The sequence below is a fragment of the Vipera berus genome (assembly GCF_964194415.1).
Source record: "Vipera berus genome assembly, chromosome: 2".
NCBI classification, from domain to species: Eukaryota; Metazoa; Chordata; class Lepidosauria; order Squamata; family Viperidae; genus Vipera; species Vipera berus.
Genome location: NC_138203.1, coordinates 227,224,578 through 227,248,617, shown reverse-complemented (window position 1 = coordinate 227,248,617; position 24,040 = coordinate 227,224,578). Strand labels below are relative to the sequence as shown.

The 24,040-nt window shown below is 43.9% G+C and overlaps 1 protein-coding gene across 1 annotated transcript in view; it reads right to left on the bottom strand.

Annotated features, from left to right (window-relative positions):
* Positions 1-24,040, bottom strand: part of PPARG (peroxisome proliferator activated receptor gamma) — a gene marked incomplete at both ends in the record, with an annotated part of 47,227 nt that overhangs the window by 6,105 nt on the left and 17,082 nt on the right. The window contains 2 exons of the mRNA XM_081320463.1: positions 2,148-2,598; positions 17,720-17,919. Coding sequence (XP_081176589.1) covers positions 2,148-2,598; positions 17,720-17,919 — 651 coding nt within the window. The remainder of the gene's footprint in view (positions 1-2,147; positions 2,599-17,719; positions 17,920-24,040) is intronic.

The window sequence follows — 24,040 nt, the reverse complement described above, 5'->3', positions numbered from 1 at the left end:
TTTGGGCTCGGACATCCAGATTGTGTAACAGTTTCTTCCTACAAGCCATTAGAATTCTCAACACGAAGAAACTGGAACTATAAGTACTTGTATTTGTAGTTTTTTTTAAAGTTTTTAGTTTAGAGTTATGTGTAGTTTGTGTTCTGTTCTTTTTTTGATTCGTGTCGTCTGATGTAGCACCTTGGTCCTGGGGAAACGTTTCGTTTCACTGTGTACTGTACTGTATATTGTTAAAATGACAATAAAGTCTACTACTACTACTTTGCACATCCAGGCTAAGTTAGAGTCCTAGTAGATCCTATTCTAGAGTTTCCAGGTGGAAAGAAGAACGGGAAAGGATGTGAATTTATACCTTAGCCCTACTTGCACTGAAAATATATGGATTTAAGCACACCTATTGAAGAAATTAATTTCCAGAGATTCCTTTTCAGCAGAACTCAATGTGTATAGTATTGGCTTATGGATTTGAATTTTCTCTTGTTTTTTAATTGTAAACACCCCCCCACACACACAGAGTCAATTTTTGGATACAAAATTGTACTATATCAATCAAGTTCAACCAGAAGTGTTTTGCCATCATGTTCAGAAATGCAGCTATTTCCTCTTATCTAGGGCAACCTTTAAAACTGTTTTAACTATCTATCTACGTATTAGCATTATTAAAAGAAGGATGGGTTGCAGTTAGATAACAGTGACAATTGTCTTTTTTTACAATAAGGATAACATTTCTTAATTCATAAACTAATATTTCTGATTTGCTTTTAATACTAGTTAGAATTATCTTTAAAGGTATTACTAATATTACTTTGAAAATTCTTATTCAATTTTTTACAACCTAGAAATCTTTATATCCTTGTTTCCCTCCCTTGCATTTCTAAATATCTGTTAAAATAAAATAAAAAAGGTTAAGAAGTATTCATATTTGAAACATCCATATTTGAGATGTATACAGCTTTCTTTTTTCCTTATGTGTTCAGTGTTTTGAGGAAAGCAAGCAGGAGGACATTTTCTAACCTTTATTATCAAAAAGTACCATCTAACTCAAAGGATTTTCTTGAGATAGAAGGTGATTTCCCCCCCCCTAACAATCTTGCATTCCAAGACACTGTACTTCTCAAAGCGTTCAATTTACTTTTGTTGAATTGTATTATTTAGAGTAGGTTCTTGAATTTGTCATATCAAGGTGAAGACACAGCCACTCAGGAATCCACTTATCCCAACATCTTTCTCAAAAATTCTTACAGTGTATATTCTTGCTAAATGAGATTTTAGTTTAACTAACAACATGTTTTAATGCTGCAGTACCAAGCGAAAAGTGCCAAATAGTAATTAAGCTCCTTTAATCCCGACACTTGTTGAATCATGCAATTCTCAAACGTGGTTGAGAGAAAGAAGCAGTCAGAGAAATGAAATTATGTAAAGTGGTGGTGGTGGTGTCTGGTTCTGTATAAGGAAAACATAGCAATGCCTATGGTGACAAACAGCAGCAACTCAACTCAGTAAGGTCACACTGGGGATGTAAAGAATAACAAAGAAACACACAGTTCCATCTGACACTTGTTTATAGGTGGCCCCATGTTCAGTCTCAAGACTTCTGCTGCAGATGCTGACAAACAACTATTAAACAGAACCAATAATATTGGGTTCCATGGTTTGTTCTGGTATAAGATAGTTTTCCTGACCTTAGTTTTGTGATTGAACTGCCAGGGCTGCCCAGAGACAGCAGTCTGAAGGCAGTCAGGAGACAAGGGACAAATCAGTTTGCTGGGACCAAAGAACAAGAACTGAAGGACAAGCAGAGTTTCAGATTGAAGGGCGATCAATGGGTATAGAAAGAAACCAGGGCTCCAAAAGATCTGATTGGTCAAGCAAAGATTATTTCACAAGGATTCTTGTATCTTTCTTCCCAAGGGGATCCAATCCAGTGACCAGCATGAGTAGAGTTAGTCCAGAGTCTAAAATGAATCAACTGGCTAATATGCAGTCACTGGATACGGAGCAGCTGCATACAGATCCAAAAATTTAGACTGTGAGAACTCCTAGGACTCCTGATACTAAGTATGGGGTGCTTGGGGGGCTCAGAAGTCATGCACCCTGGCTAAATTCTTTGCAAATCAAGGAGAACTATGAAACTTTTTCACACTTACCTCCACTGAGAATAATGACGGCTATAAATATTGCCAAGTCACTGTCGTCTAATTCCAGTGCATTGAATTTGACAGCAAACTCAAATTTTGGCTCCATAAAGTCACAGAAAGGTTTCCGCAGACTCTTTAGGAACTCCCGAGTCATGAATCCTTGTCCATTGGATATGAGAACACCATCTTTATTCATCATGGAGGCCAGGAGCGTATAGATGATCTCATGCACTCCATATTTCAGGAGAGTTACTTGGTCATTGAGGTCTAAACTCACAAAACCTGGAATGCTTTTGGCAAATTCAGTGATTTCCTGAACAGCTTCCACCGAGCGAAACTGGCAGCGCTGGAAAATACGTATGGCCACTTCTTTGTTTTGCTCTTGCATGGGGCCCAAATGTTTACACTTGATCTGGTCTTCTCCCATCATTAAGGAATTCATGTCATAAATGACAAATGGCTAAAAAAAAGAAGATACAGTTGATGATCAGGATTTTTGCAACACGAAACACCATGACTGTCTGAAAAACAGGTTGGAGAAGACAGATTTAAGTGCGTGAATGTGAAGAACTCAGCTGCAATAGGTCTCTCAGTTTTCAAGGACATATTTTTGAAGAAAACCATTTTGTTTTGGTAAATAAAGCCCTCAAGGTGAACTGCTAAGAAACAGCAATCATTTAAAACCAATAGCATATCTGCTTTATCATTTTGGAAACTTGTTATACCAGCATAATACTGCCATTACAATTAGGCTCCTACATTTTATTACTAAACCTAAACTGTATTTTTATGGTTTTCTGAATTTCCTTGCCATAGATTTGTAATGGACAATAAAACCCATGGAAAATTTATTGAATGGGATTGGGATATTGTCAGCTGATTCCCTCCACTCCCCATGATCATACACACATTTACTGAATGTTCTTAACCCAGGAGTGGAATGTAACACCGTCATTCTCAATGATAGAGAAGAGAAGCTGAAATAGAAATGTTTACTTGTACCTTAGTTCTAAAACTCATCAAGCAAAATGGAAGATAAGCCATTACTCCCATAGAAATAGAAGACAGTAGCACTGCGCAGCAAATCCCTTTATGGTATTTTATTGAATTTATCCCTACATCAATAATACTTATGATGAGTCATTGATTCTTTAAAACAAAAACAGGTAAACAATTGTGATTGATGAACTGCAGATAGATAGATAGATAGATAGATAGATAGATAGATAGATAGATAGATAGATAGATATAGACAGACAGACATATCTAGAAGGCTGTTTCATTGTGATCACTTCTTAAAGAATGTGTTTCCTAAGGATGTATTCTAAAGTCATCACAATGAACCAGGTAGCTATGGGGATGAAAAGTAGAAGGTGCTGGAGCATTATTTGCTTCAACTGGACTTTGATGAACTGTTTTTAAAATCAAAGGAATGTCAGACATGGAAAATGATATATAGTATGAAAGGTGGAGGATCTGATTTCTGCTTTTCTTCCTTACTCATTGAAATCTCTTAAAAATGGGAGGGTTGGAAAACTCCCCAAAAGAGTATGGACCTGTTGCCACAGAGGATAAGAGGATTGTCAAAATTCAGATCTGTTGCCTATATAAGGATTAGATTAAAGGCACCACATGACACTGCAACATGCACTATCCAAACATTTTTTCCTTTCTTATCCAGAGTTGTTAAGTCTGAGATATTATCTAGCCAATGCCTATCTGTACTTTAGGCATTGAATTTTTTCATTTCCTATTGTTTTGTTGAGCCACCAGTTCTTGCTGGCATGCAAATGGTACTTTTTGCAGATATTCCAGTGCACCATTGTTGCTAGTTTGTCATGCTGTTGTATAGAGTCAGTCTGTGTAATCTTCTGTTGCGATCAACTAAGTTTTTCTTCAACTTCTTTGCACAGGCCTGCATTTACTATCTGTTGCTGTCCTCTCAATTTTGGCTTTGTATGCATTTGTTCTTAAGGCTTCATCTTATGCAGCCAGAATTTGCCCCTCTGTCTTCAATTTTCCCGCTCTGAGGCATTGCCAAGTCTTGTTATCTGCTTTGCCTCCTATTTTTAATGTAATACTTTGCCTTGTCATGTCTCTTAACTATCTTTCATTTGGTCTTTCTTGAAGGCCAGTTTGGTTTACACAGTACTCAGTGAACCTTCCTAGTGTACTGGGTTCAGTGTATCTTCTTCACTGTCCTTCAGATATTCTTCCAATGTCCTTCCTTCTTCTTCAACTGTCTGGTATACTTGCAACATTCCACACCCACCTATTTTCCTTGGTAAGTAGAGTCTGTCAACATTACCACGCTGATAAAGGGCATGATTCAATGTCATTATTTTTCTCTTCTTCCTATCCAGAGGTTTTAGTTCAGTTTTAGTCCAGTCTACTATTCCAGCTGTGTATTTAATGACTGGAATTGCCTAAGTATTAATTGCCTTAATGGTATTTCTACCAGTGAGTTTGAACTCTAAGATCTTGTTCATTCTTCTGATGATCTATTATTAACTTTCTTCTTGACTTCAGTGTGCTTGTGTCTGAAGTATGCTCAGGTATTCGTAGTGATCTTCTTCATCTAGACTCTTGATGTTATTTCTGTAGGGCATCCTTCAGCTCTCACTATTTTTCCCCTACTGATGGTGAGGGCGATACATTTGTCCAGTGCAAACTCCATTGCAAATACCTTGGACAGTGTTGAGTAGTGATTCAATTTCAGATAGTGTTTTTCCATACAGCTTCAGATCATCCATGTAAAAGATGTGAGATTGCCTGGCATATGTTTTTGATGTTCGATAATCATAGGGCAACTTTTTCAGTATTGACAGAAGAATCAGTGCAATGGCAAACAGTAGTGATGATAGTGAGTCACCTTGTAAAATTCCTCTTTTGATATTAATTTGATATCTATCACCATTGACCAGCAATATTGTTTTCCATTGTGCCACTGATCTTTGCACAAAGCTGCAGATATTTCTACTGACTAATGTTATTTCTAGACACTCGATTATCCAAACATGTGGCAGGATGTCAAATCCCTTTTTGTAGTCAATCCATACTACATTCAGGTTGGTCTTCTTCTCTTTTAGTTTTCCCAAATCATCTGGTAAATTAGGAGTTGATCTTTTGTTCCTCTGTTGTTTGGAAGGATTCCTTTCTGCTCAGGTGAAAAGAGCTTCTTTTCAATTAGATGTATTGGACTTCATCAGCTACCACACTAGTCAGCAATTTGAAAGTTGTTGGTAAGCAGGTAATTGGCCTATAGTTGCCTGGTGCTGCCCTTTTGCTGGATCAATAATAATAATAATAATAATAATAATAATAATAATAATAATAATAATAATAATAATAATAATAATAATAATAATAATAATAATAATAATAATAATTTTTATTTTTTTAATTCCATTTATATCCCGCCCTTCTCCGAAGACTCAGGGCGGCTTACAAGCTTAGCAGTAGCCTTCATTCTATGTATATGCCTGCTTATTAGGGCTTCCCCCCCCCCCCAAACGGCATTTTTACAAAGTCAGCTTATTGCCCCCAACAATCTGGGTCCTCATTTTACCTACCTCAGAAGGATGGAAGGCTGAGTCAACCTTGAGCCTGGTGGGATGCGAACCTGCACTAATTGCAGGCAGCTGGTGTTACTTAAGGAGGCATTAGCCCACTGCTCCACCAAGGCTCTTATCTGCTCCACCAAGGCTCAATAATAATAATAATAATAATAATAATAATAATAATAATAATAATAATAATAATAATAATAATAATAATAATAATGATGATGATGATGATGATGATGATGATGATGATGATGATGTAGTAGTAGTAGTAGTAGTTGGAAGGGAACTTGGAGGTCATCTAGTCCAACCCCCTGCTTAGGCAGGAAACCTTCATTATCAGGTATATTTTGCCAGATGTTAGCCACTTTTCAATTTCACCTCCTTGCAGTATGTTGTTAAACTGCTTGGCAACAAGTGTGTGTAGACCAGTCAGATGTTTCAACCAGTTGATTTTCACCTGGTGCTGACCAATTCTTGATCTTCCTTGCTCTTTTCTCTACCATTTCTGCTGTTATTACTAATTCTTTCATTTCAACTGCTTTTTTATACTTATCCACCTTCTTTAACCAAGCTGCATTCTTGTTGTATTTCTTTGTGAAGTAGCCTAAGGACCACTCGGGACGACAGGCTAGTTAACAACAGGTTTATTAAGAGCAAGGCAACATTGAATAACTTGTCCGGCTTTTATAGCCGGCAGCTGGTAGCGAGGACCAATCAGCAGTGTTTGTTTTGGCGCCGTGTCAAACAGGGACCAATCCGCGCCGTCTTCTGTTGACAGCTCCGGTTTCCGCATGGGCTAGTGTTTTGACAGCCGCGAGCTGTCAGTGGTTGCGCCTGCGCTGTGTGGTGGAAGCTTGACAGCTCAGGCTTCCTCATGGTCCGGAGTTTTGACAGCCGCGAGCTGTCAGTGGTGGCGCCTGCGCTGTGCGGGGAACTTTGACAGCTGTCAAAGTTCCCGCGTGGTTTTCTGTCAGGCGCTTTGTTCCGTTATACTTGTCAATGCAGTATTAGTGAACTGTTTACATATATACACATTGATTAATGAACTATTTACATATACAACACACCCCTTACCCCTCCCCTGGTGCGTTCCTTCCGTCTTGGATGTTGGAACCTGCCCATTGATAGTCTTTTAGGTAGGTGGGTGGTCTTCTATTTCTGGTTGAGCGGCGAAGGGCTGGAGGGTGGTCTGGTTCTGGTCCTTCGTTTTGGTGTTCCTCTTCCTGGGTTGGGATCGGAAGCATTTCCGGTGGAGGATGTCTTTCGGCATTGGTTGGTTGCTCAGAATTATGTGGTGGTTGTCTGGGTCTGAGTTGGTCAATATGGCGGCGTATGTTGCCCTGTGCTTGCGTCGCTATAAGGTATGAGATGGGCCCTGTTTGTTTTATTACTGTCCCTTGTACCCATTTGTTTTTGTCTGTGTAGGATCGTGCCCATATCAATTGACCAGGGTTAAGTGTGCGGGCGGGATGGGGGTGCTGTTTCTCTTCTGGGTATGTGTCGGGGTGCAGCCTGTCGAGACGTGTTATTAGCCTCCTCCCCCATCTTAATTCAGCCGGTGATTTGCCGGTTGTAGCGCATGGAGTTGTGTGTTGTGCTAAGAGAAACTGGCTGAGACGCCTCTGCCAGTTCCCTTTAACGAATTTTTTTAAAGCTTCTTTTGTGGATCGTACCATAATTTCAGCCATCCCGTTCGACGATGGGTGGAACGGCGCCGACGTGACCAGCCTAATACAATTCTTCATAGCGAACATCTGAAATTCACGAGAGGTGAATTGAGGTCCGTTGTCTGAAACTATGGTGTCAGGTAGGCCGTGTGTAGCGAATATTTTTCGTAAGGCTTGAATAGTGGCTTTGGACGTTGTTTTTCTAAGGGGGGTGACTTCCAGCCATTTAGAATGGCTGTCTACTACAATTAAGAAACTTTGGCCCTGGATAGGTCCTGCAAAATCTATATGTATGCGTGACCAAGGGTTCCTTGTAGTTTCCCATTTATGGATTGGTGCCTGGGGTGGTTCGTTTCTGGTCTCTTGACAGGTATAACACCCACCTATATACTTTTCTATTTGTTTATCTATGCCTGGCCACCACACATAACTTCTAGCCATTGCCTTCATTTTTACAATCCCAGGGTGTCCTTCATGTAAAATGTGTAATGTTTGGTCTATGTTTTTCTCTGGAATGATGACCCTATTTCCCCACAGCAGACAGCCTTTATGTGTTGAGATCTCATCTTTTCTGTTAAAATAAGGCTGGAATTGGGGTTGTGGGTTTTGAGCTGGCCACCCTGTTGTGGCCCATTTGAGGACTCTGGTAAGTATTTTATCTTTGGCTGAATTACTAGCTATAATGTTTGCAGTCAAGGGGCATTCTGGAAGTTGGGAGATTGCTAAAATTTGACTGGCTGGGGCTGGGTCTGAGTCCCTGGTTTGTATGGGTAGTCTGCTGAGGCAGTCAGCGTGTCCCAATTCTTTACCTGGTTTATGTATTAGCTTATAGGAATAGGCTGCTAAGAATGTGGACCATCGTAAAATTCTCGGAGAGAGAATTTGTGGAGTAGTTTTATTCCAAGTGAATATGCCTAGCAGGGGCTTGTGATCCGTAAATATAGTAAAGGGTCTTCCATACAGGTAATCATGAAATTTTTTGACCCCTGACACTATCGCTAGGGCTTCCCTGTCAATTTGAGCATAGTTCCTTTCAGCTTTGGTCAGAGTGCGTGAATAGAAGGCTATGGGTCTTTGTGTACCGTCCTTGAATAGGTGACTTAAGACAGCCCCGATTCCGTAGGGAGATGCATCGCAAGCGATGCATATTGGGGTGTCCTCTCTGAAAAGGGTGACAGTTGAACTGTGACAGATAATCTTTTTTAACGATTGGAAGCTATTCTCATGTTCTTTGGTCCAGGACCACGTTGTACCTTTGTCTAGGAGCCTATGCAGAGGCTCCGCAATAGTGGCTTTATGGGGGATGAAGGCGTGGTAAAAGTTTAACAGTCCTAAAAAGGACTGAAGCTCTTGCTTATTCCTAGGGCTGGGTGCGGTTTGAATAGCCTGGAGTTTTTCTGAGGTGGGGTGAATGCCCTGGCTATCTATTTTGTACCCTAGGAATTCAGTGGAGGTGACTCCAATAGAGCACTTTTCCCGCTTAAGTTTGAGGCCGGCTTCTCTGAGCCGGCTCAGCACAGCTGACAGCCTGTCAGCTAAATTTGCTTCGTTATCTCCGGCGATGAGAACATCGTCGAAATAGGGGCAGACCCCGGGTATTCCTTTCAGGGTTTTCTCCATGATACCCTGGAATATACCCGGGGCCGCCGATATGCCAAATTGGAGCCTCTTTACTTTAAAGGCACCGCGGTGGGTGACAATTGTCTGGGCCTCCGCGGTGTCATCCGTGACAGGCAGTTGCAAATACGCCTGCGTGAGATCGAGCTTGGCGAAAATGGCGCCAGAGCGGATGGAAGCGAATACGTCCCTTACCGCTGGCACCGGGTAAGCATGGGGGCTGAGGGCTAGGTTGACTGTCGCCTTATAATCTGCGCACACTCTCACTTCACCATTAGGTTTGATTGGGGTGACAATAGGGGTTTCCCAGGTTCCCCCCTCAGTTGGCTCAAGCACCCCTAGTCCTACAAGGCGATCCAGTTCGTTTTCAATTTTTTCTTTAAGGGCAAAAGGTACCCTCCTGGCTCTTATTTTAATTGGTTGGATTGCTGGATTTAGCTGCAAGGAAATGGGGGGACCCGTATATTTTCCTAAAGTGCCATCGAAGACGTCGGCGTACTTATCGCAAACGGCTTCTAGGCTGGGTGCTTGAATGGTGTTAACCCCCGTTAAGGCGATGCCTAGTGGACTGAACCAGTTTAGCCCTATCAAGTTGGTACGGTTCCCTGGCGTAACTAAAACCTCTAAGGGACCCTTGAACCCCTTGTACTGCACAACAACCTTGGCTCTCCCTTCCAGCGGAATGGGGGTTTTCTGGAAATCAGCTAGGTGTACCTGGGTTTGTTTCAGGGGGATTTGTTCCTGGCCTTGCTGACAGATCTCCTGATAGGTGGTTAGTGAAATTAAGGAGACTGCTGACCCTGAATCCACTTCCATGTGGCAGGGCACCCCCTGGATTTTGACCCAGATCTTAACCTTGGAGCTTAAGCTATTAACCCTGTCAATTGTCTCTACCAGGGGCCCTGGTGGGTTTTCTCTGCTGGCTGGGGCAGCCGGCCTACCTGGGGAGTTTGCCTCCACATCATTGATGTTGTCCCGGCCCTTGCTGCGGCACACCGGCTTGATGTGGCCAGTCTTTCCGCAATTGTGGCATTTCGCGTTTCTAAAACGGCAGCTTCCTCGGGCATGATTGCCCCCGCAGCTGGCACAGGCGGCTCGTTGCTCGTAGCGCGGTGGCGGCGGCGGAAGGTTCCTGGACCTACGGCGGTCCGACGTGTTGCCTCTCCTTGGTTGCCGGTGCTCCATTCTGCGCTGTAGGGCTTCTCCATCGGTGAAATCCACCGACTCTCCACTGTCGCTGAAGGTTGCGCTTTCTTGATAGACGGTCGCGGGGCTCTCTGGGGTCGTGTTCGTCGGCTTCTTCTTGTGGCTGTGCTCGTATGCCATGATCTCTCTGGTTAGCTCTGCCAGGTTCATGTCGGGTTTGGACGTCAGTTTCTTCTGTAGCCTCTCGTCCCTCAGACCGATCACCACCTGGTCTCTGATGCGGTCTTCCAGGTCGGGGAAGCAGCAGTTCCGCGCGGCGTGTCTGACCCCGGCGATGAACTCGTTGGCGGGCTCGTCCGGCCGTTGTTTCTTTTGGGCGAATTGTACCCGCCAATACAGTTCTGAACGAGCCGGCATGTAGTACTTGTTCAGCTGGTCCACCAGGTCCGCGTAGGAGACTTCAGTGATGGGCACCGGGCTGAACAAACCGACGGCTGCATCATACACAGGCGGTCCGCTGATGTACAGCAGAGCGGCGGCCTTTGCCCGGTCGTCAGTGATTTTACTGACGAGGAGGAATCCTTCGACCTGGCCTAGGTGTGATTGCCATCTCTCGGGATGGCGGGTATCAAATTCCCTCACGCGGCCGAAGTTTGCCATGTCGTCCGGTCCTGGGTTGCTCCGATGGAAGTTAAAACTTCCGTGACAGCTCTTGCCGGGAATTCTCTTCCTCGGCCGTGACTTCAGCTCCGGAGCATCCCACCTTCGTCGCCAGTGAAGTAGCCTAAGGACCACTCGGGACGACAGGCTAGTTAACAACAGGTTTATTAAGAGCAAGGCAACATTGAATAACTTGTCCGGCTTTTATAGCCGGCAGCTGGTAGCGAGGACCAATCAGCAGTGTTTGTTTTGGCGCCGTGTCAAACAGGGACCAATCCGCGCCGTCTTCTGTTGACAGCTCCGGTTTCCGCATGGGCTAGTGTTTTGACAGCCGCGAGCTGTCAGTGGTTGCGCCTGCGCTGTGTGGTGGAAGCTTGACAGCTCAGGCTTCCTCATGGTCCGGAGTTTTGACAGCCGTGAGCTGTCAGTGGTGGCGCCTGCGCTGTGCGGGGAACTTTGACAGCTGTCAAAGTTCCCGCGTGGTTTTCTGTCAGGCGCTTTGTTCCGTTATACTTGTCAATGCAGTATTAGTGAACTGTTTACATATATACACATTGATTAATGAACTATTTACATATACAACACACTTTGGGTTATCCCATGTCTGGCCCCAGAACTATACTGTTTCTTCCTTATCAAGTAGTGTCTGATTCACTCCAGCCTCTCCACTGTTGATTGGTAGAAATGTTTCTTATTGGATTGAAATTGAAAGTTCTGCCTATAATTTGCATTTCACACTTTGTGTCTGCTGAACCTTTTGGCTATAACTGTTATTTGCCGCTTTATTATTTTCAGTGCTTCCTTGATCTTCCTTATTTCTAAGTGGTATTTCTTAGAACATTGCAGATAATACTAACTGTTGAAAACTAGAGAACCTGAAATAGATTTAACAAAGTATATTTTGCAAAGGCTAGTGAGCACTATATGTCTCAGAAAAAATTGTCTACATAATTATTTTAAACTGTACAACCCTTTAAGCATTACCAGTCATTTACACATTTATACATTATGAAGTGTTGCCCACAATTCTGAGAAGGAACATAGTTGAGAATTGTGTCCACAATAAACATGTTAATGTTTGGGAACCCAAAGTCCATCACATAATAAAATTGTTTTATACATTATTTACTGAATGAGCACATTTATTCTCATTCTTTTTAAAGGAAAGACTAAGAAAGAGTTGGCCTTTTATACGGAGTTTTCATTTCTAGTTTTTACCCCAGTAACACTGTCCTCATATTTGGAATTTAATTAGGGATAGGTGAACATTATCACAAGAACGCACACAAACGTTCCAGTTTAGATGCAGTTCTTAGCACATCAGACTCGGAATGTGAAAGCCCAGTTTCAAAGAGTTTCCAGTCTCAAGATTTTCTTTATTCAGGGAATAAACAGAAAACTGCTGTCTTGTTTACCTTGAAGTCACACATTTTAAAATATTATTTAATGCTTATCAAAATGTGATCTTTTATAGGCAACCATAAAAATATCTGATTTTCGGCAGGATTACTGATGGAAAGGAAATTGATAAACAACATTCTGTTTTTGGTGGGCCTTCTTTCATCCTTACTCCTCCCATTTGATACCTTCTTCATACGTTCCATAACCCAAAGTTTGGCACAGCAGAACTCAGTAAGAAGTATTGCATATCAGCAGAGTTGGATATGTGGTTGTGTTTGAAGGAGTGTGCTTGTGTGTGTGTGAGAGAGAGACGGGGGGGGGAAGGGATGGAGAGGGAGAGGGAGAGAGAGAGAGAGAGAGAGAGACAGAGACAGAGACAGAGAGAGAGAGAATGTTTACATATGTGTACAGATTGCTTTTACCCATGTGTAAAGTCTGGTTTTTCTTAAGTCTCCAGATTTCCATCCCTTAAATGTTGCCATTAGAGGACACGTGACTTTTCCATAGCAGCCCATGCCCTGTGGAACACCCTTCCCACTGGTAACTGCCAGGACCCCACACTTTTAGCCATGCAAAAAACTGTAAAGGGCTGGCTTTCCCCCTGAGTACTGGGATACACCAAGATTGGAATTCAAGGACTGTATAGCATGATGGACTGGAGATGGTGGGTCAGGTACCTGGTATACTTGTTTTTTATTGTTTGTGGTTTTATCATTGCTGTGAGCTGCCCACAGTTGTGTTTTATAAGATGGGTGGCCATATGGGGTTAACAAACAATAAAATAATCCTTGTTTTATTATCCACAGTTGTTAGGCTGGAATGGACCTCTGCAAATAACTGGGGCCACATCTACACACAGTCCACCAAATACACAGACAGCGTATCTATAAATCACACAGATCCTGTAAAAATATTTGGAAGTAGAAGTCCAACCTTTTCTCAATATATCAGTTTTGGAGAGTGTGAACCTGTTCACGTCTTGCAAAATAGTATATTTGGTTATATACAGCCAAATCCTGAACATCTTGTGAAGACTGCCCAATGTTCTATTTGAGAGGGGCATTTTGCAGGGTGGCCACTCTTTTGTGTGTTTCGTGGATAGAATTGTGTCTTCTCCTTCAGAAAAACAAACTGAGATTGCTTTCAATGCATTTCTTTCAATGGGAGAGCAGCATCAACTCCATAAATTTTATGGAGTGTCTGGAGAAGCCAAGCCGATTAAATATCAACTTAACTCCTGTTCCAGAGGAAATGCTCCAAAGACAATTTGGCAGTATTTCCTTGGGAGTTGCGGAACAGACAGTCTTACTGTCAAAAACTCCTGCCTTGTTTTGTTTTTTGAAACTTTCCCCTTCACTTAGGTGTTAAGGCCTCTTTGTCCTTCCTGCTAAACCCTACCTTCCACCATCAACCAGCTCAAGAAGAAGAGGGGAGGGGATCTGTGAGATGCTGTGAAAATGCAACTTATGATTGACAGAGCTGGTGGCCTTCTAGAGATACTGAGGCTGAACATACCATTAGAGACAAGTGGACATATGCAAGGCCATCACATAGCATCAAGGAAGTACAAGAGTTCTTTATGACCAAGGAAATCTTATTCAAATGAGAATAAAATAAAAAAAGTAAATTTGCTCAGATCTAATTACAAGTCGGCAATAAAGGATGTAAACAAGGATTTTCATGAGCCTACAACTAGTAAAATTATGACGAATTGTTAAACAGGTAGAGTATAAGGAAGTAAATATTGGAAGTACTGAACACTAGACATTTGTTGACAACTGAAAATAATAAGATAAGTGGGACTAGATAGATTAGTTTTAAAACAACAAAAATGTGAATTTGCTGTTCTTCTAACACACAGTTTCATAATCTTGACAATCTTAAGATGTATAGATTTCAACTACTACAATTCTCCAACAAGCATGCTGGCTGGAGAATTCTGGGAATTGAATCCATATGTCTATTGTCAAGGCTGAGAAACCTTAGCAAAAGGATGTGACTAGTCCTTGAAATATCCTTTCTACCAGAGACCTAAAAACATCCAGTCTAATGCCAAGAAAGGAATCGAACCGTAGCCCAACGTGGATGCTTTAAGACATACAGAAGCTCCATTGGATAATGTACGTCAGGGGTATTCAAACTTGGCCCTTTTATGACTTGTGGACTTCAACTCCCAGAATTCCCCAGCCAGGCATGCTGGCTGAGGAATTCTGGGAGTTGAAGTCCACAAGCCATAAAAGGGCCAGGTTTGAAGACCCCTGATGTAGGTGATTCCTATAGAAAAAGGGTTAACTATACAGGAAGGCAAGTTGTGTTGACCTTCACATAGTTGTAAGGGATTCAAATATTTTATTCGATTTTTTCCAAATAACATTTACTTATCCCATTTCAATCATTTCCTGGAGAAGGAAATGGCAATCCACTCCAGTATCTTTGCCATGAAAACCCTATGGACAGTACCAAAAGGCAATACGATATGACGCTGGAAGATGAGCCCCTCAGGTCGGAAGGCGTCCAATATGGTACTGGGGAAGAGCAGATGGCTAGTACTAGTAGCGCCAGAAAGAATGAAGCGACTGGGCCAAAGCCGAAAGGTCGCTCAGCTGTGGATGTGTCTGGTGGTGAAAGGAAAGTCCGATGCTGTAAAGATTTTTTCTCCATAGGAACCTGGAATGTAAGATCCATGAAGCAAGGAAAGCTGGACGTGGTCAAACAAGAGATGACAAGACTGAACATCGACATCTTAGGTATCAGCGAGCTAAAATGGACAGGAATGGGTGAATTTAATTCAGATGACCATCAGGTATACTACTGCGGGCAAGAATCCCTCAGAAGAAATGGAGTAGCCTTCATAGTCAATAAAAGAATAGGAAAAGCAATACTGGGATACAATCCTCAAAATGACAGAATGATCTCAGTTTGAATCCAAAGCAAACCATTCAATATCACAGTAGTCCAAGTCTATGCCCCAACCACCAGTGCTGAATAGGATGAAATTGACTGGTTCTATGAAGCCCTACAGCACCTTATAGAACTAACACCAAAAAATGATGTCCTTATCATCATGGGGGATTGGAATGTTAAAGTAGGAAGCCAAAAGATAACCGGAATAACAGGCAAGTTTGGCCTTGGAGTACAAAATGAAGCAGGGCACAGGCTGATAGAATTTTGTTAAGAGAATACGATGGTGATAGCAAACACTCTTTTCCAACAACCCAAGAGACGGCTCTACACATGGACATCACCAGACGGTCAACACAGAAATCAGATTGACTATATGCTCTGCAGCCAAAGATGCAGAACTCTCTACAGTCAGTAAAAACAAGACCAGGAGCTGACTGTGGCTCAGACCATGAGCTTCTCCTTGCAAAGTTTAGGCTTAAACTGAAGAAAGTAGGGAAAAGCACTAGGCCACTCAGGTATGAATTAAATCATATCCCGGTTGAATATACAGTAGAGGTGACAAATAGATTTAAGGAATTAGATCTGATAGACAGAGTGCCTGAAGAACTATGGACAGAGGTTCGCAACATTGTACAACAGGTAGCAACCAAAACCATCCCCCCAAAAAAGAAATGCAAGAAAGCAAAATGGTTGTCTGAGGAAGCTTTGCAAATAGCTGAGGAAAGGAGGGAAGCGAAAGGCAAGGGAGAAAAAGAAAGATACGCCCAATTGAATGCAGAATTCCAGAGAATAGCTGGAAGAGATAAGAATGCCTTCTTAAATGAACAGTGCAAAGAAATAGAAGAAAACAATAGAATAGGGAGGACCAGAGATCTTTTCAAGAAAATTGGAGAGATGAAGGGAACGTTTAATGCAAAAATGGGCATGATAAAGGACCAAAATGGCAGGGACCTAACAGAGGCAGAAGAGATTAAGAAGAGGTGGCAAAATTACACAGAAGAACTATACAAGAATGAGCTTAACGTCCCTGATAATCACGATGAGGTGGTCATTGACCTCAAGCCAGACATCCTAGAATGTGAAGTGAAGTGGGCCTTAGAAAAGCTGAGCAACAACAAAGCTAGTGGAGGTGACAGTATTCCAGCTGAGCTATTCAAAATCTTAAAAAGATGATGCAGTAAAAGTGCTACACTCAATTTGCCAGCAAATTTGGAAAACTCAACAGTGGCCACAGGATTGGAAAAGATCAGTTTACATTCCAATTCCAAAGAAAGGCAGTGCCAAAGAATGTTCAAACTATCGCACCATTGCACTCATTTCTCATGCTAGTAAAGTTATGCTTAAAATCCTACAAGCTAGACTCCAGCAGTATGTGGATCGAGAACTACCAGAAGTACAGGCAGGATTTTGAAGAGGCAGAGGAACTAGAGATCAAATTGCCAATATACGCTGGATCATGGAGAAAGCTAGAGAGTTCCAGAAAAACATCTACTTCTGCTTCATTGACTATGCTAAAGCCTTTGATTGTGTGGATCATAACAAACTGTGGCAAGTTCTTAAAGAGATGGGTGTACCAGACCATCTTATTTGTCTCTTGAGAAACCTACAGTATATGTGGGCCAAGAAGCAACAGTGAGAACTGAACACCGAAACACTGATTGGTTCAAAATTGGGAAAGGAGTCTGGCAAGGCTGTATATGGTCACCCTGGCTATTTAACTTATATGCAAAGCACATCATGAGAAAGGCAGGGCTAGATGAATCAAAAGTTGGAATTAAGATTGCCGGAAGAAATATCAACAACCTAAGATATGCAGATGATACCACTCTAATGGCAGAAAGTGAAGAAGAACTAAAGAGTTTCTTGTTGTGGGTGAAGTAGGAGAGTGCAAAACTTGGGTTGAAACTTAACATTAAAGAAACTAACATCATGGCATCCGGCCCTCTCAATTCCTGGCAAATAGATGGGGAAGAAATGGAGGTAGTGACAGATTTTATTTTCCTGGGCTCCAAGATCACTGCAGATGGGGACTGTAGCCAAGAAATTAAAAGATGCTTGCTCCTCGGGAGGAAAGCCATGGCAAATCTAGACAGCACAGAGATCAACCCTGACTGCTCTTTAGAAGGCCAGATCCTGAAGCTAAAACTCAAATACTTTGGCCACCTAATGAGAAGGAAGGACTCACTGGAGAAGAGCCTAATGCTGGGAAAGATTGAGGGCAAGAGAAGAAGGGGACGACAGAGAATGAGGTGGCTGGATGGAGTCACTGAAGCAGTAGGCGTGAGCTTAAATGGACTCCAGAAGATGGTAGAGGACAGGAAGGCCTGGAGGAACATTGTCCATAGGGTCGCGATGGGTCGGACACAACTTCGCAGCTAACAACAAATACAGGAAGGCAAGTTGTGTTGACCTCCACATAGTTGTAAGGGATTCAAATATTTTATTCGATTTTTTCCAAATAACATTTACTTATCCCATTTCAACCATTTCCTGTGTCCCAGCTTTGGTTTGAAGTATGTTAAGTACCAAACACATTTTAAAAGAAAAACAAAACAATACAGTCGATTAGAATGGTAGATCTTTTGCCCAAAGAAGAAAAGAGCAACTGGATGGCACTTACTGATTGGTCTGTTGTCTTTCCTGTCAAGATTGCCCTTGCCTTGGCTTTGGTCAGAGGGAAAGACTTTATGTAGGAATCGTAGAGCAGCTTGGCCAGGGCTCGCAGATCAGCAGACTCAGGGTTCAGCTGGTCGATGTCACTTGAAATCTCTGCCAAGAGTTTCTCCTTCTCAGCTTGTGGCATTCTCCCAAATCTAATAGCTGAAAGGAAAAAAGACAACAGTCATAAACTGCACCTAGCTGATCTCTATTGTGTTGTAATTGTATTTTCCCTCCACCACCTTTTACAACTTTACAGGATGGATTTCTTTTATGAAAAAAGGGCATTGAAAATAATGGGGAAAAATTATCAGCTCACAAAATGTACCAACAGTGAAGAGGGAATGAGGGCATCCCAGTTTGGTGGCACTAAACTTTGACTCTGACTGTCTGTTTGGTTGGCTTATTTATGACATTTGGCTAATTCAGGAGAAGTTGGTGGCATTTTGTCGGAAACCAGACCAGTGATTTTCAGTGGTCATAGTAGCATGGCCCATGTGACCCGAACTGTAATATAAATATAATGAATGAATGTAGTGTTACATAAGAAGCATCATTTTCTGACAGTCCAATATAAGGTAAAGGTAAAGGTTCCCCCGCACATGTGTGCTAGTCGTTTCCGACTCTAGGGGCCGGTGCTCATCTCCGTTTCAAAGCCGAAGAACCAGCGCTTGTCCGAGGACGTCTCCGTGGTCATGTGGCCGGCATGACTAGACGACAAAGGCGCACGGAACGCTGTTACCTTCCCACCGTAGTGGTCCCTATTTGTCTACTTGCATTTTTACGTGCTTTCGAACTGCTAGGTTGGCAGAAGCTGGGACGAGTAACAGGCGCTCACTCTGTCCAATATAGCTCTGTGTCCAATATAGCTCTGTGCTATAAGACAGAACGCACTTCCAGTATAGTTTCCAATGTAACCTGCTATAAAGCAGAGTTAAAATATTCTATCTTATGTCAAATTTCTTCACCCATTATCAGAGAGAGAGAAAAAAGAAAACTAGCATATCCATAGAGAGCAGAAGTGTATAGCGTGAATTTAATTACTTTCCCTTTCCCTCTCTACTATTCCTTGCAATGGAAATCATGAAAAATTGCTTATGTTTGCTTTGGATTCTAACTGCAATATAATGTTTCCTCTCAGTGGAAAAGCAGTGCTCTATATTACCATCACTAGTGACCAATCGTTGTTAAATCACCTCCTTTCTTGTCTTTGAGAAAAATGGCTTTCCATGCATCTGAGTACAATCCATGTTGTATAAAGACTCTAAATTGGAATAAGGAGAATACTTCCTAAACTGATCTTTTTCTACTGGGGGAATAGCTTTAGACATGTTCAGGATGCTGCTTAATGTGGGCTAAAAAATCCTAAAATTTACCTATTAGGCTATTTTTCTTTTCTATGCTGAAGGCATAAATAATTTGAAGAATTTCACTGATTTCAAAAGAACGTTTCTAGATTAAAGCCAGAAATAAACATATTGACACATAATATTAGGACTTAAAAGTTATCTGTATGTCTGTTTTGTGTTCACATGCCTCTTTTGTCTATCCCTGGGTAATATGCTGTAATCAGTTTTTCTGTATAGAACTCAAATTATTCTACCATAGAAAAGATAAAAGTGATTCGGTTTCAGCAGAATATTTTACTTCATTCCTTCTACTAGCTGGCTCAGGAATTCTAGGAGTTGAAGTCCACGAGTCATAAAAGAGCCAAGGTTGCCTACCCCTGTACTAGCTGAATGTTAAAAGCATGAAAGAAGGAAAGTTCAAAATTTTCAATGCACCAAATAAGTGTACTAAATTGTATGTTTTAGGAATAAATGATTTTATGTGGTTGTAGTGATTATGGTGCTGGCCTAGAAACCAGCAGATGATGAGCGCTATGCGTCTCTTGGCCATGAAAGCTGGCTGGGCAATTTTAGGCCACTCTCTCAACTCAACCCAATTCACAACATTCTTGTGAGGAACACAGGAGGCAGGAAAATTAGGTATGTTTGCTGCCTTGATAAAAAAGCAGGATAAAAATACAGATATAATAAAAAAAATAAAGATATAAAAAGGCAAGTTCTTCCAAGAAGGCATGAATCAAAGCTTCCATGGTGATCCATTGTGTAGGCAATTTATTTACCGTATATACTTGAGTATAAGCCGACTCGAGTATAAGCCGAGACCCCCAATTTCACCCCCAAAAACTGGAAAAAGTTGGTGACTTGAGTATAAGCCGATCCGCCGTTCTGCAAGCCTCCGCCGCCGGCTGCTTCGTTCCGCAGCGGAAAGAAGCAGGCAGGCTGCTTCGTTCCGCAGTGGAAAGAAGCAGCCTGCTTCGTTCAGGCTGCTTCGTTCCACAGCGGAAAGAAGCAGGCAGGCAGGGGGCGGAGGAACGGAGACCCGGCGACGTTTGGGGAGGTTTGGAGAGGCGCCCAAACCTCCCCAAACGTCGCCGGGTCTCCGTTCCTCCGCCCCCTGCCTCCCTGCTTCTTTCTGCTGTGGAAAGAAGCAGGCAGGCAGGGCACAGAGGAACGGAGACCCGGCGACGTTTGGGGATATTTGGAGAGGCGCCCAAACCTCCCCAAACGTCGCCGGGTCTCCGTTCCTCCGCCCCCTGCCTCCCTGCTTCTTTCTGCTGTGGAAAGAAGCAGGCAGGCAGGGCACAGAGGAACGGAGACCCGGCGACGTTTGGGGATATTTGGAGAGGCGCCCAAACCTCCCCAAACGTCGCCGGGTCTCCGTTCCTCCGCCCCCTGCCTCCCTGCTTCTTTCCGCTGTGGAAAGAAGCAGGCAGGCAGGGCACAGAGGAACGGAGACCCGGCGACGTTTGGGGATATTTGGAGAGGCGCCCAAACCTCCCCAAACGTCGCCGGGTCTCCGTTCCTCCGCCCCCTGCCTCCCTGCTTCTTTCTGCTGTGGAAAGAAGCAGGCAGGCAGGGCACAGAGGAACGGAGACCCGGCGACGTTTGGGGATATTTGGAGAGGCGCCCAAACCTCCCCAAACGTCGCCGGGTCTCCGTTCCTCCGCCCCCTGCCTGCCTGCTTCTTTCCGCTGTGGAAAGAAGCAGGCAGGCAGGGCACAGAGGAACGGAGACCCAGCGACGTTTGGGGATATTTGGAGAGGCGCCCAAACCTCCCCAAACGTCGCCGGGTCTCCGTTCCTCCGCCCCCTGCCTCCCTGCTTCTTTCTGCTGTGGAAAGAAGCAGGCAGGCAGGGCACAGAGGAACGGAGACCCGGCGACGTTTGGGGATATTTGGAGAGGCGCCCAAACCTCCCCAAACGTCGCCGGGTCTCCGTTCCTCCGCCCCCTGCCTCCCTGCTTCTTTCTGCTGTGGAAAGAAGCAGGCAGGCAGGGCACAGAGGAACGGAGACCCGGCGACGTTTGGGGATATTTGGAGAGGCGCCCAAACCTCCCCAAACGTCGCCGGGTCTCCGTTCCTCCGCCCCCTGCCTCCCTGCTTCTTTCTGCTGTGGAAAGAAGCAGGCAGGCAGGGCACAGAGGAACGGAGACCCGGCGACGTTTGGGGATATTTGGAGAGGCGCCCAAACCTCCCCAAACGTCGCCGGGTCTCCGTTCCTCCGCCCCCTGCCTGCCTGCTTCTTTCCGCTGTGGAAAGAAGCAGGCAGGCAGGGCACAGAGGAACGGAGACCCGGCGACGTTTGGGGATATTTGGAGAGGCGCCCAAACCTCCCCAAACGTCGCCGGGTCTCCGTTCCTCCGCCCCCTGCCTGCCTGCTTCTTTCCGCTGTGGAAAGAAGCAGGCAGGCAGGGCACAGAGGAACGGAGACCCGGCGACGTTTGGGGATATTTGGAGAGGCGCCCAAACCTCCCCAAACGTCGCCGGGTCTCCGTTCCTCCGCCCCCTGCCTGCCTGCTTCTTTCCGCTGTGGAAAGAAGCAGGCAGGCAGGGCACAGAGGAACGGAGACCCGGCGACGTTTGGGGATATTTGGAGAGGCGCCCAAACCTCCCCAAACGTCGCCGGGTCTCCGTTCCTCCGCCCCCTGCCTCCCTGCTTCTTTCTGCTGTGGAAAGAAGCAGGCAGGCAGGGCACAGAGGAACGGAGACCCGGCTTCGTTTGGGGACTTTTGGGGAGGTGCGCGCGCACCTCCCCAAACCTCCCCAAACTTCGGCAGGTCTCCGGACGGCGGTGGCTTGGGAGAGGTGAGCGCGATCCCGGAAGCTCCAAAGCCTCGGCCGCGCACAAGTCCTCAGTAAGTTTTTTTGTTGACTGGAGTATAAGCCGAAGTGGAATTTTTCAGCCCAAAAAGTGGGCTGAAAAATTCGGCTTATACTCAAGTATATACGGTATTTATTTATTTAGTTACATTTATATACCGCCCTATTCCCTGAGGACTCAGGGCGGTTTACAGGAAATTAAAAAATCCACCATACAAAAGTTAAAAAAAAACCAAATTAAAAAATATTAAATTGACCCTGTATACTTAAAACCCCAATTAAAATTTCTCCTCAGCCTGGGCCCGAGAGCTCAAAGAGCCAGGTCTTCAGGCCCCGGCGGAATGATCGGAGGTCGGGGGCAGTCCTCAGCTCCACCGGCAGCTGGTTCCAGAGGGCAGGTGCTCCCACTGAGAAGGCCCTATCCCTGGGTGTCACCCGCCGGCAATCTCTCACCGGCGGCACCCTGAGCAGACCCTCCCTGTGGGAGCGCACTGGGCGAAGGGCGTTTGATGCCGGCAGCAGGTGTTCCCTCAAATAGCCCGGACCCAGGCCATGTAGGGCTTTATAGGTAATAACCAGCACCTTGAATTTCACCCGGAGGGCAACCGGAAGCCAATGCAGCTCGCGGAGTAGAGGTGTTACATGGGAGTATCGGGAGACCCCCATTACAACTCGCGCGGCCGCATTCTGCACCAGTTGAAGCCTCCGAGTGGTCTTCAAGGGCAGCCCCATGTAGAGAGCGTTACAGTAGTCCAGACGGGAGGTAACAAGCGCATGAGTAACTGTGCGTAGGGCGTCTCGGTCCAGATAGGGACGCAACTGGCGCACCAGGCGAACCTGTGCAAAAGCCCCCCTGGTCACGGCTCCTATGTGGTCTTCAAAATTGAGCCGTGAGTCCAGGAGGACGCCCAGGTTGCGAGCCCTATCAACGGGGGGGTAACACCTCACCCCCCATCGTTAGAGGTGGAATAAGTTGGTTAACCCGAGATGCCGATATGCACAGCCACTCAGTCTTGGCGGGATTGAGACGAAGCCTGTTTCTCCCCATCCAGACCTGAACCGCCTCCAGGCACCGGGACAATCCACACAGATAAACAGTCCTTTACTTAGGATTGTTCATTTAATGATGATCTAAAGTTACATCAGCTTTGGAAAAAGTGACTTAAGACCTATATATGAGCTTATGACTGTTAGACCATTCCCCCCCCATTCCCTCACAATGATGTGACTGCAATTCTGGCACATGACATTTGCATTTACAGCTGGTTATAGTGTACTGTGGTCACACAATCATGATTTGTGGTCTTCTTTTTTTGCTGATTTCTGGCAAAAAAATATGGCCATTGGGGAAGCTGGATTCGCTTAACAACCACATGATTTTCCACTGAAATTTGCCTAATGCCCATCATAAAAATTGTTGTAAAACTGTGTCTGACTTGACTTACAGCCAAATGACATCACAGAAATTTTGGTCCCAATTGTGGTCATAAGGTGAGAACTATAAGTACATTTTGTAATGAAAACAATTCTAACAACATTCATGTATTTAGAAAGTGGGGCAAAGGACCCAAATTGCCCATGTTTAAAAATAAATGTAGTAGAGTGGAGATAATCCAATTGAAAGATGTTGGTGGTAATATAGAGTGAAATGGATTATTCTCTGCAAGATCAAAGACTCTCTGCTTCCTATGGATTATTTATAATCCTCATTTGTACAGCATGTTTCCAAGGATGCCAAGCTTTATAGCCCTTAACATGTATCACTGTCATATTTACTTACAATAAACTCAAGCAAAGCACACAGTACCTTTAACAATCTGAGAATTTCTAGATTAGCGCTGTAAACCATAAATTCTGGACTTCAACAAAAGCTAAACCTCTAAAACATGATTTTTCTTCTGTATATGTAGGCAGCAAGTATATACATTGGAAAAGGAATTGCCTAAAATAACTGATGGAACTTTGCAACAATCCAAACTCTAGATTTTTTACTTTCAACAGGTAAAGTAAGATTGTTGTGTAGGAGAAGCTTAAGGAGTTTGGTGGTCCAGTGCAATACAAAGTATGAAACTCACTCACAGCCCTAGTTAATATTACAGATGGTTTCTTGCTAAAG